A 12,737-nucleotide genomic window follows, 5' to 3' on the forward strand; every position below is an offset into this window, starting at 1 on the left:
TTATAACAGTACGCTAATATATAATAATTAATTTTTACAAGTACTACGTGTAAGATAGCAAAATGGATCGATTACCAATTTCAAACAAGTGTTTGTATAATATTATGTTAATTTACTCATTTTAGGAGAACATTTTGCAGTGTTTCGTGCATCCAATGGCGACGTCAACATACTAAATGCTTACTGTCCTCATCTGGGTGCTAATATGGCTATTGGAGGAATAGTTAAAGGAAATTGTCTCCAATGTCCATTTCATGGATGGACATTTGACGGTACCAGTGGAAAGTGCGTCCGAATACCGAACGATTGTTCGAATGGTAAAAATTCGTATAGAAATACCTATATGGCTATATATATTATATGGTTTTTCATATCTAAAAACTTAATCTACGCCTACGGCCTTATACATAGGTACCTACGTAGCTGGCATTCATTATACCATTTGTACGTGAACAACGCCACAACGGACATTATTTATCATTCATGTACATTTTTGTTATCTGTTATATTATTTTTATTGTTTTATTCTTCTGTAGTGCTTTACTCTACGCTCCGAAAAATTTACAATATATAATATGAGTACCAAGGCCGTAACTGAAAAAAAATTTCGTGGGGGGGTCTAAAATTTGTTTATATATAAACGTTGAAAATGTATAGTCAATAAACTATATTCATCACTAAAATATTTCTACTTTTAAAAATTTCGGGGAGGGGGGGGTTGGACCCCTGGACCCTCCCCCCAGTTACGGCCTTGATAAGTACGTTAATATGTTATCTGAAAAAAATGAGTCTGGGTATTTGGCCTGTCCTGTATGAGTATAATAGACAAATACCTAAAGTCTACCTCCCTATAAACTCTTCCAAACTATATTCTAATATAATCGTGTAAGTATCTATGATAATTGCTGTACCTATACTATTTGCGTCGAGGTTTCACCGATTCTGGCCGTACTTACAGGTTTAACTTATAGTTTTAAAATTAACTAAAGGATTCTGCTAATTTGAAATCCTGAACTTAACATAACCACGAAAAACTGAGAAAATATAAGCTTCCAAAATAAAAATTACAAATCATGATTTCATCAATTGTTAAAATTGACATAATATAAACATTATATATTGACAATTCGCACATCCAGTTGTATTGGTTTAATAGTGTTAGTGTAATAGTTGAAAATTATTCAAAATTTTGAAAAATATTATATGATGAATTATTAATTATACATTATAATATTGTCAATATTATATTGATTTTAATAATTAGATGATTGGTATACCTGATACATTATTTTGTGGATTATTATGATATTATTTTTATAACTATTATGGGTACCTATGTATAAAATGTACTTACCTATATTTTGGTTATACTATATATTATATATATGTATATATGTATTATGCATTTATATTTACTATATAGACATGAAATTATTTCCAAAAATGTAAACCTACTTTTGATTTTCTATCATTGGTTTCTCTTATTGTGTTTATTCATATCGATTTGCGATAGGTGTGTAAATAGTCCAGTCAACTTGGACAAAAAATCGACTAAGTTCCCCGAAAGCAGAATTTTACTAAAAGTCCTGACACCTACATCTTGTGCGTATCCTCCCACCATTCTTAAAAGGGTGGCGCACCCTTTTTACTGTTTTCACTTATAACTCGTCAGCTGTTTGAGTTACAATAAAAATACTTATGACCAAAATTAAAGACTATATAATTTATCATAATATTAACTTAATTTTAATATATATCTATGTATGTATATATATATATAATGCGGTAAGTATTATATTTAAAAAAAAGATAATTTTTTTTTTTTTTTTTGTTTGAGCAAAAATCGTCAGTCATACACTAAAACAACCTATGACAAAAGTTAACGAACAGAAAATTTTACATTATATCACGTTAAATTATTTCATCAATTTTAATTATCGTAAGTCATAAATTCATAATGTTATTTATATCGGTAATGAACTGATGACGATACCAAAATTCAGCTTTCGACGAATATTATTAGTATATTGTAATATTATATTTCTGATTCTTATATTTTGTAATACCTTGTCAACAACTTGTTTAAATATATCGTCACCATCGATATAAACAACATTATGACTTATGATATTTAAAATTGATGAAATAATTTATCGTGATATAATGTAAAAATATCTGTTCGTTAATTTTTGCCATAAGTTGTTTTAGCGTATGATTGACGATTTTTGTTTAAACAGAATAAAAAAAGAATAATATAAAATATTTTTTATCTTTTTAAAAAAAATATAATACTTACCTCAACATATATACAGGAAAAGGATGTAACTCGTCTATTTGACAAATGCAATAATGCCAAATAGACAAGTTACACCCTGTATATTAAAAGTATGTTTATTCTGTGGTTAATTTTGTTTTGAATTTTAGCCATAATTCGATGACTCATAAGTATTTTTATTGTAACTCATGAACAGCTGACGAGTTATAAGCGAATACAGTAAAAAGGGTGTGCCATCCTTTTAAGAGCGAGGGCTACGCACAAGGGGTAGGTGTCAGGACTTTTAGTATGTTTACAAGTGACGCATAAACTATACTCAAATACCAAAATTCAGCTTTCGGGAAATTATAGTTCCGAACTTTTTGCTAATTTTGACTAGACTATAAAACCGAAAAAGTTTGTTGGTGAATGTGTACACAGGATTGTTGTCGAGAATGGCGTCAGTGAAGAGATGGGAGTGTTGTGAAGCTAACGGCTTTGTGTTCGTGTGGTACCACGCGGAGAACGAGGCGCCGTCATGGTACCCGATCAAAGACGTACAGGTGACCAGCCGGGGATGGACATACCGCGGCCGTAGCGAGCACTATGTGAACGCGCACATCCAAGACATCCCGGAAAACGGAGCAGACGTGGCCCACTTGCCGGCATTGCATGGACAAATGGCACTCGGTGGCCAGTACGCCGCGCAGGCCAACCAGTCGCTGTGGAGGTGGCTTGGCGTCCACGAGTGGACGGCCTCTTGGCGAGCGGACGGCACGCGCGGGCGGCACGTGTCCGCGCTCGATCTACAACACAGGCTGGTGGTGTTCGGAAAGTTCGCGGTTTTCAAAATGAACGTGGAAGCGCAACAGGTATTTGCTACCACGAATAGCTATAGCCTATAGCATGTAGGGCCATAGGCGTGCGCAGACCTGAATTTCGCGGGGTGCCTACAATTTTTTCGGGCCCTTTTCTTAATTTGGACCCTCTCTTAACAAGACATGTACATATTTTAATAAATTATAATGCCTGAATAAATAATACTTAAATTATATCACATCAGTAGTATTACTAGTACCAAGTTATATAATATTTCAATAGATAGTTGGATCTAAAAACTATTTTTAAGATAATTGCAATATATTTTATTTATTAATTTTACTTTTGTAGTCAATAATATCTAGTTGTTATAATCATAATAAATTTTACCACGCAAATTTAAAATATTTTAAGTTGTATTATTTTTTTTATCCCAAAACATAATTTTTTACAACATATTTTAGAAAAAATATAATTTTTATTCTAGTAAAATTAGTTAAAATACGGATCCATATAAATGCTATAGGACTTAAATTTTAGGGCCCCAATTACATTTCGGGGGGGGGGGGGTGCTCAGGCACACCCGGAACCCCCGTGCGCACGCCTATGTGTAGGGCACTAGGGCGTATCAACTCACGCGCCGCAAGGCTGGGCAACTAATTTTTTCAACGCATTGAGTTAATTCAATTAAAAAAAAAAGCAAGTTAATTTTTAAGTAATAAGTTAAATTAATTTATATTTAATTTGAGAAAGATAAAATTAATCGACAAGTTAAAGAAAAAAAAGAGGTATGCGTCGACTGAACGTCGTAAACCAGTCTTATTGTAATGTAATATTGTTAAATTCGATTCAATGGTAATCTATACAATGCTTACAATTTACAAAAAGGAGTGATCAACTTTTGTAAAATACAATTTAAGATTTTTGTTGTAATTTTTATAGAGCATTAAAAATTAAAATAATTTTTAAATTTTCTTAATATTTCGGGTGGGGGGGGGCTGCAGCCCCCTTAGCCACCCCTCTGGCTACGCCACTGATGTGTTGACTTTTAATTTCTATGTTTCACGTTATCAGGCATCAATAATATATAATAATATATTATATATCCCAATTAGGTAATCCCTAGAACTCCCCTATACCCACCCATCTATTTAAGAAGTGAAGCAATCGCTTCACATGACATATGAGTTCGGCGCTACTGTGCATTATTATTAACTTTTAGTTATTATTTATGAGTCAATGCGAAAATATACCGACTCATGATATAAACAGACAATAGCATTTAACTTAATCTAAATGTTTTTAAATTTTAGGATGAATTGATGACATTGGTCCAGTGTCGGTCTGACATATAATAGGCCTCGGTCGCAATTTTTTTTTCTTATGAACAAGGTTTATCATAGGGTGTGGACTAGTGTATATTTTTTTCTTCCCACCTCACCAGCTGAAATGTTAAAAATAAAAAACGACTATAATTGTATGATTGAAGTGAATATTTTATAGGCGACAGATAGTTGACTGTTTTAAGCGCCAACTGTTAACCCATATCAACACTGCATTGACTTCTGTATAAATAACTAGAGTAAAAGTTTCAAACCACCAAAAAATATTTTTGAATTACAACAGTTAATAAAATCATTATTCTTTATTTAAATATTAAATTTCATCTGAATTTGCACTTAAAATTTCTATAATATAATTATGTTAAAATATATTTTGATTACGTTTAAGAATGTCTAAGAATAGATGATGGACCCTACTGAAAGCAGTTATTAATAATGTCAAGTTTTAAGACCTGAAGCCATAGTTACCCCTCCTTATTTGGAATGATCATGCCTTATACATTTTTACTCTGTTTATGTTTGTGAGTAATATGTACTACCTATTTAGATTAGACACCTATATAATAATAAGTACCTAATGTTTAACTATCTATCTCTAAATTGGTAGTAAGTACTAAGTATATATATATGATATTTGGCATGTTCATTGCCTATAAATTATAATAATACACATTTTGTTTTCAAACTTCATTGTTAATTGCATTATTGTTTGAAAGAAACTATCAATAGTGAAGTACTGAAGTATTATTTAACATTTTTTTTTTATATAGATAGGTCCTGGATTAGTGATTTTAAATTTTAAAACCAGTTTTGGACCAATAAAATTGGTTCAAGTTGTTACACCTGTTGAGCCATTAATTCAAAAAGTTGTTCATCGTATCTATTGTCCAGTGTATTTATCACTCTATGCTTCAATAGTTTTATTCATGGAAGCTGTAATGGTTAGTTTATTGTTAATTAGTAATTACTATTGTTAGATCATTTTTACAAATTAATACTAAATTATAAATATATTGTAATTACAGTTTGAAAGAGATGTAGTCATTTGGAACCACAAGAGTTACATTGAAAAGCCTTTAGCTTCAAAACAAGAATCAACACTCTTGGCACATAGAAAATGGTATAAACAATTTTATAGTGCTAATAGTAAACAATTTAGCAACAGAAAAGAAACAATAGATTGGTGAATAAATATATTATAATTATACATAGCTGAAAAGTATTACTAAATATATAATAGTATAGATATATAAAATGACAATGTTAATTTTTACTTTAAAGATTTTTGTCAATAGAAAAAAAAACATTCAATGAAAAATTGATTAAATAATGTAAATATATACATCATTTATCGCTTGATTGGTTGTGTTTCCTTTTTTAGCCATGTTAATGCTCTCTTATCATCTAATTTTTGTAATAACGGTGTTAGAACCTCCAAACACTTACTATGATATTCATTTAAATATTCAATCTAAAAATGTTGAAAAGAATTAATTAATGCATTTTTATAAATAATTATTATTGAATTTCTTACTTCTTTATCAGTGAGCAAATCTATCACCAACATTTTAATTTGTATAGGGCACATAGTAACAGTTTCAAATTGTAAAAATGGCTTCTGTGGCATTTTATAATCAGTTGTTGAATCTTTAACTAAGACAATGTCTTCAATACGAATACCAAAGTCTTCTTCATAATATCCGGGTTCTAAATAGCATAATAACGAAATATTAATATAATTTTATAATTAATAAAAATAAAATACTATAAATATGTTGTGTCTCAAATCAAAGAGTCAGAGTTATGTCCAACATCAATGGTTCTTGACTTATTTTGTAGTGTACCATCAGATGAATTATTAAGTAAGACTACAGATCATTTTAGAATTTGGTTAAATAAATCAATAAGTTTTGCTAACACTAACAAATGAGACCACAAGATTGGGTTGGGTTTGTAGTGTTTGTACACAAAAGTTGTACTATTTTTTTCTATAATGATTACGAAAATCCCTAGAAAGTATATTATTCCTATTGCACATCAAAAATGATTAAGCCATTAGCCAGAGAGATTGTAAGAGATTACCAAAGTGGTTTCAGACTCAACAAGTCAACAATGGATCAGAACTAAAGCCTAAGACAGATTTTTGGAAAAATTGTGGTAATTTAATAAAAATGTATGTGTATTATTTGTGGATTTCAAAATACCCTACAATTCTGTCTATTGACAAAGCCTTTTTAACATATTAAAAGAGTATTCTGAGTTCAATTTCCCTAACAAATAAATTTAATTGAGGCCACCCTGAAAAATACGGAAATTAAGTTAAAGGTAGCATCTGAAGTGTCAGGCCCAGCCAAAGTAAATATGGGCTTAAGACAAGATATGTGATGTAACCAATATTGTTTAACACATTTCAGAGAAATAAAATAGTAATGGAAAATTCGAACACAAATATATTAACTAATGCGGATGATATTGCAATATTAGGAGATACTGTAGAAACAGTAAAACGAGTGTGCCGGAAACTCATGACGGCAAGAAAGATAGATTTGGATATGATGAAAAAATGGAATACAAGATGATAAGTCGCCAGGGTAGAGAATATAAAAGAGGACAATTAATGAATATTAATGGACATATATTTAAGAGACAAGAGTTACACACTTTAAGTACTTGGGACATATACTAACACAAGACAATGATCTCAAAATGGAAATTAGTATTAAATAAAAATGTGGCAATAAGTGTTTTTTTTGTTCTTAGAAAAATACTGAGCTCAAGAGCCATATCAACAAACCTGAAGTTATAGATGTATATGACTCTGATATAATCTATAGTACTCTATACTTCAGAAACATGGTCACTTAAGAAAGTAGAAGAAATAAGACTAAAAGTAATTAAAAGGAGAGTCCTATAGAAAATCTATGGCCCATGCGTCTATACTCAGGAGAATGGAGGAAACAACGTAATCATGAACTCGGAGAACTGTTCTAAAATCTAAAGACCGAATATCACAAATGAAATTAAAAAAAAGAAGGTTGATGTGAGTAGAATATGCTCAGAGGGGCGTTAGAAATTATTTATTACGATAAAGGGGCGCTGAACCAAAAAAGGTTAAGAACCACTGGTCTATAGTCAGAACAACTATTGAGAAGAACTTGATCGGTAAAAGACTACTGGTAAGGCTACTATTATGTTGGGAATACTGTGTAAAAGCGGATGATGGGTACTAGAAGTACTATGGAGTGATAGAAGATAGAGAGATGGAGAAAAATTAATTTGGAGATTGGTCTCAATGACCAAAAACCAAAATGAGGAATGATTACAAAACTTAAATGTCAAAAATAGGGTATTTAATAAATTTGTTTATGATTATCAATAATAGGTATATTGTAAAATACTTGCTGTTAAAAGAAAAACTAGGTACTTAATTTTTAATTAAAGGTCTACATAACAACGGAAGAAATGTTATTGAAAGTAAGACAGTACCCATTTTAATTAATTGATAATTCTATAGTTATACTTTATAAACAATACACATTGTTAACACGACTTGTGCATAGATTTTTATAAGATGGACAAAATTGAACACTTATCGTTTTTGGGATGGTACAACTCATGTACTAAACATTTTGTGGGACATAAGTCTTTTTTTGCTCAAAAAATTACCATTTGATAAAAACATTCCAGCTTGTAAACCAGGATCGTTCGGTATTTCTCTCCAAGATATTCCCATAGGTCCTTCATGTACATTTAAGTAAGCACCAATACCATGACCCGTACCATGCATGTAATCTAAACCAACGTCCCACAAAAATCTACGTGCATATGAATCCAGACAATTTCCCTAAAAGTTAAAACACAATATTAATGTAAACAAAAAATTTAATTTGAAATAAAAGTATAAAATTTACTAGGATTTTGTTAGGAAATTTGCTCATAGCTAAATTTGCTTGGCCTTTAAAAACTCTGGTGAAACATTCTTTTTGATACTCAGTCGGTGTTCCAAAGTGTAGTGTACGAGTTACATCAGTAGTTCCATCCCTATTTTAGTGAAAATATATTTAATCGTAAGAATAAAATACAATACAAATTTAATAATAAAAAAAATTATACTAACAAAAATTGACCGCCAGAGTCACACAAATACATTTCATCTACACTTAATTTTCTATCAGTTTCTGGAGTGGGTGAATAATGAATTATTCCACCATTTGGACCAGATGAAGAAATTGTTTCAAAACTTGGACCCACAAAATCTTCTTGCAAGCTATTACAATAAATAATGGTCATTAACTATACTTATTAGTTATTAATTAATATAAATATATAATTAATAATTATAAATTAAATAACAATAACATTTTTGAATAATAACTACCTTCTAAATGATAATAACTTTTCAGCAACTGATATCTCGGTTAAATTTCCTAATGATATGTTTTCCTCTAACCACGCAAAATATGAACACAATGCAGCACCATCTTTGATATGTGCATTTTTAAGACCTACAAAAAAATTATCATTTGAATTAATTTAAATTGATTACAAACTAATAATGACTTTATTTTACCATTAATTTCAACCGAGTTTTTAATAGCTTTCATGAGTGGAATTGGAGTAGGTTTAGAAATGCGATTTGATTTTGGTACAATGTTAACCAAGTTATAACTAGATCGGTCTGATACCCAAACTTTTCCAGTTTTACTATTGTCTGATGCCAACTAAAATTATGCACGAAAATAATTTTATAAATTTAAATAATACTCATTCATATCCATTTATAAGAAGATAATTATGTAAATAAAAAAATAGCAAAATCATATTTACAATATCGTTGAAAAATGTATGTAGTTTATCATAAGGTTGTATAATGACTGACAAGTTTTCATTTATAAAATGTTCAGGCACAGTTGAATCTAGTTTTTTGTCATCAACAAATAAATGGACATCTGTGTGTGTGACAATGACATATGAATAAAATACTGGATTATACGTAATGTCAGATCCTCTCAAGTTTAATAACCCTGAAACAAAATATGGACAATTAAAAGATAATAAATATACATATATTGTATACTGTGATATATATTATTTTAAGCTTTTAAATAACAATTGGCTAAAACAATATAATTTAATTTATAAAGAATACATTATTGAAATAATATTCACACTTACATGCAATTTCATCAAGAGCAGTTACTAACAAAATTGTAGCATTTTTTTCAGTCATTTTCTGTCTAACTTCTTCAACCTTCTCTCCACACTTTTTTCCTAGAATAAAATAATAATTATTAATAACAGTTAATAAACTTATTGATTGAAAAAAAATTAATAATAATCAACAATACCAGTAAACTTAATGTTTAACGGTTTAACTGGATTTGATGGAATAGCTGGACGTTCAGACCACATGCGATCTATGAGGTTGGTATCTAATGGAACCAAATTAATGCCTTTATATTTTATTTCTTTATTAATTCTACGCCATTCACTATATGTTATTAGATTTGCATCAACAGCAATTCTAGATCCAGTTTTCATATTTTTTGTAAGCCATTCAGCTAATGTAAGTGTGTCTGGTAATCCTGAAACATATAATAATATACATTATATAATAATTATGAAATCCTAATTTGAATAATTTATTTATTTAAAAAAACATTAAATATTAGGTGTTTGTAAACTTTTAATAGTGTGAAAATAATTTTTAGTTTAAACTTGGTATAAATATTGAATTATTAACATTAATTAACATAATATATTACTAATCACGAGAGGACATTGTAAAAGTATCATTTTCAAACACTTAATTTTTCACATAACAAAAAGCAGAGTAAACAAACAATTTTTTATAAAATAAACTATTTGGTCCATTTACATTTTATCTACATAGACATTTTCAGATAAATATTATCCTTGAAAATTAAAACTTAATTGTTAATATTAGATCCATTAAGAATCAAGATAAAATAAATATAATAACAATGACAAAACAGTATATTAAGAAGTTGGTTAAAAAAAAATAATAACAATAAATTTACTAATTTTAAATGATTTAATAAAATACAATTTTTTCCTTCTATTATTTTAATAAGTAAAATGAATAAAAAAAAGAATATGTTATATTATGTATAATATTTAATTATTTTAGATTTATTCTTTTCAAAATATTCATTTGAAAGCAAGTTATAAAAGTGTCAAAAATATTGCATTTTCAAAATACTTATAATAAAGAGGGGGTTTCAATAGACTTATTTTTTTAGAGACAAAGCTTGTTTTTGCACAATTTTGTAACATATCATTTTGAATAAATAAAGGAAATTTTAGTTTAATTAGCGACAACTAATATATTATAGAATATGATACGTAAAACCTAAATGTCATATTATAAATATAAAATTAAGTTATTATATTTCATATTTGAAAATATTGAATAAAAAATACATCCAAATATATCACAGAAAAGTAATTCTACATTTAATGTTGTTAAAGTTAGGTTTAATAATATGACCAACAAAAGTAAATACAAACAGCAGAATGTAAATTTGTCATTTTATACGGTGTAATATACTTATAAGATAGAGATAACAAATATGGGTGTGGCATTATTTGAGTCTTCAAATATGCGTTTTAAATTTACTTAGGGTTGAGGTTATTATATTCACAATGATTAAGATACTAATCATCACACTATTATAAGAATACATTTTTAGAAATTTTTTTTATAATTTTAAATATTTTCTTATATCATATTAGGCTACCTAGTTTTCTTAATTATTTTCACAACTAGCCAATTAAAAATAATAACTAGTTTAACTTATATAAATAACATAAATTGTACTTTGTTTTTAATAAATTATATTATAATGATGTCAATTTATACATGAAATTGAATCAAGACTGTATTATATGATCACATTTTATCATTTATTAAATATAGGTACACAAACCCATTTTCATTAAAGTCCAATTATCATCTAATTGCTGTTGGGCTTGTACAAAGTAACGACCATCCGTCCACAATAAGGCCTCATTTTGGGTAATAAGAGCAACACCAGCAGAACCTGTGAAACCACTGATAAAAGCTCTACGTCCATCACACGCGGAAATATATTCATTCTGAAAGAAAAAAAAATTATAACTATAGAATAATGGTAGAGATACTAAAATAGAAACTTACTTGATGAGCATCTTCTGATAAAACAATATATCCTTGAATAGGTTCACCTAAATATTTTAGTTTCATCAGGTCACGCAATCTTGACAAAAGAGGTCCAGTACTACGCACTGCCATAATGCTATGGACATTATCAAGCACACAAAAAATGAAAAATAAATATATTATTTTATATTTATAAAAATAAAGACAAAGCATTATAAACTAATAATAAAACAATGAGTGGAAAATAAAAACGACCGTAGTGTAGTAAAATTTGTATAGATCAAAAAGAATTTGAAAAATTAGGAACAGATTAATCAACTGAGTGAGATAAACAAAACTTAAATAAATATGATATTTGTTCACAATTATTCTGATGCATCAGACATCCACAGAAGACCTTGTAATAGCACCTATTTGGGGACGTTTACAAGGCATTAGAAATCTGGTGACGGGAATGTTGCTTTAAAGATGATTTCGAATACTACGTAATAAAGTGAAAACAATACTACGTAATAAAATGAAAACAATATCACATAAAAAGTTGGTCGAATTGAGCAATATCGGATGAAATGAGTGAAAATTACGTACCTTAATATTCTAAGTTGAAATCCTAAGTACGTGGAAAAAAATACAATATTGTAGTAGAGCGGAATGAACGATTATTTCGTGTTCAGAAAAGCATTAAAAGTAGTTGTCGATGGGAATTTGAAAAACAATAAATACTAAATAATTATGATTTATGAACTCAGAATTATTATAAATTGTAAACGTAAAAACTAAAAATGTTATCGTCATTCATCGTTGCCGTAGAATCTTATCTCGTGCGTTATCAGTCCACTGCCAACAGCATTGCACGCAAAATGCGCATGCCCGACAACAATGAATGTATACCGAAATTGGTCCATACACCATATACCATACACAAGTGTACTGACCGCATACCAACACAGCACGACAACACTGCAGTAGATAAAAAGCATTTTTCCTTGTTTTTTTTCTTACTTCGATTAGTGTTTTGTTTTGGAATTGTGTAAAAATGAAAACGGGATTTCAATTAAAATTCCCCGCGGTCTAGATCGTCGTGAGTGGTCCGAGTGTGACTCGGTGATCGGTGGTGCTCATCCCCAAGATACAGGTAATTTATACAATTTTTTTATTT

The 12,737-nt window shown here is 29.2% G+C and overlaps 3 protein-coding genes across 5 annotated transcripts in view; 2 read left to right on the forward strand and 1 right to left on the reverse strand.

Moving 5' to 3' along the window:
• The window catches only part of LOC132920981 (cholesterol 7-desaturase nvd), a 25,613-nt gene extending 19,758 nt beyond the window's left edge, over positions 1–5,855 (forward strand). For both annotated transcript variants that reach the window (XM_060983757.1, XM_060983758.1), the window contains exons 4-7: positions 126–317; positions 2,696–3,126; positions 5,187–5,357; positions 5,442–5,855. In XM_060983757.1, the coding sequence (XP_060839740.1) occupies positions 126–317; positions 2,696–3,126; positions 5,187–5,357; positions 5,442–5,603 (956 nt within the window). In that variant the 3' untranslated portion in view covers positions 5,604–5,855. The remainder of the gene's footprint in view (positions 1–125; positions 318–2,695; positions 3,127–5,186; positions 5,358–5,441) is intronic.
• Positions 5,595–12,721, reverse strand: LOC132920979 (xaa-Pro aminopeptidase ApepP-like). 2 transcript variants are annotated; one of them, XM_060983755.1, is made up of 13 exons: positions 12,581–12,721; positions 11,597–11,714; positions 11,367–11,535; positions 9,765–10,001; positions 9,592–9,687; positions 9,244–9,440; positions 8,987–9,137; positions 8,795–8,921; positions 8,534–8,683; positions 8,328–8,457; positions 8,083–8,260; positions 5,951–6,123; positions 5,595–5,887 (listed from the first exon to the last, which is right to left on the reverse strand). In XM_060983755.1, the coding sequence occupies exons 2-13, from the start codon at positions 11,708–11,710 to the stop codon at positions 5,765–5,767; spliced, it is 1,845 nt and encodes a 614-aa protein (XP_060839738.1). In that variant the 5' UTR covers positions 11,711–11,714; positions 12,581–12,721; the 3' UTR covers positions 5,595–5,764. The 2 variants fall into 2 exon arrangements, with proteins under 2 accessions (XP_060839738.1, XP_060839736.1); XM_060983753.1 differs by lacking the exon at positions 12,581–12,721 and adding an exon at positions 12,167–12,373.
• Positions 12,576–12,737, forward strand: part of LOC132920977 (atypical protein kinase C) — a 34,296-nt gene continuing 34,134 nt past the window's right edge. Inside the window, exon 1 of the mRNA XM_060983752.1 lies at positions 12,576–12,713. The gene's annotated coding sequence lies outside the window, so the exon portion shown is untranslated. The remainder of the gene's footprint in view (positions 12,714–12,737) is intronic.

This window comes from Rhopalosiphum padi, chromosome 2, assembly GCF_020882245.1.
Source record: "Rhopalosiphum padi isolate XX-2018 chromosome 2, ASM2088224v1, whole genome shotgun sequence".
In the NCBI taxonomy this organism is placed as follows: Eukaryota; Metazoa; Arthropoda; class Insecta; order Hemiptera; family Aphididae; genus Rhopalosiphum; species Rhopalosiphum padi.

Coding starts and splice junctions, on each gene's coding strand:
- LOC132920979 (XM_060983755.1), bottom strand. CDS start 11,710: ATGGCAGTGCGTAGTACTGGACCTCTTTTGTCAAGATTGCGTGACCTG. Junction 9,688..9,764: donor GTTAAACATTAAGTTTACTG/GTATTGTTGATT, acceptor ATTTTATTCTAG/GAAAAAAGTGTGGAGAGAAG. Junction 8,684..8,794: donor AAGTTATTATCATTTAGAAG/GTAGTTATTATT, acceptor TTATTGTAATAG/CTTGCAAGAAGATTTTGTGG.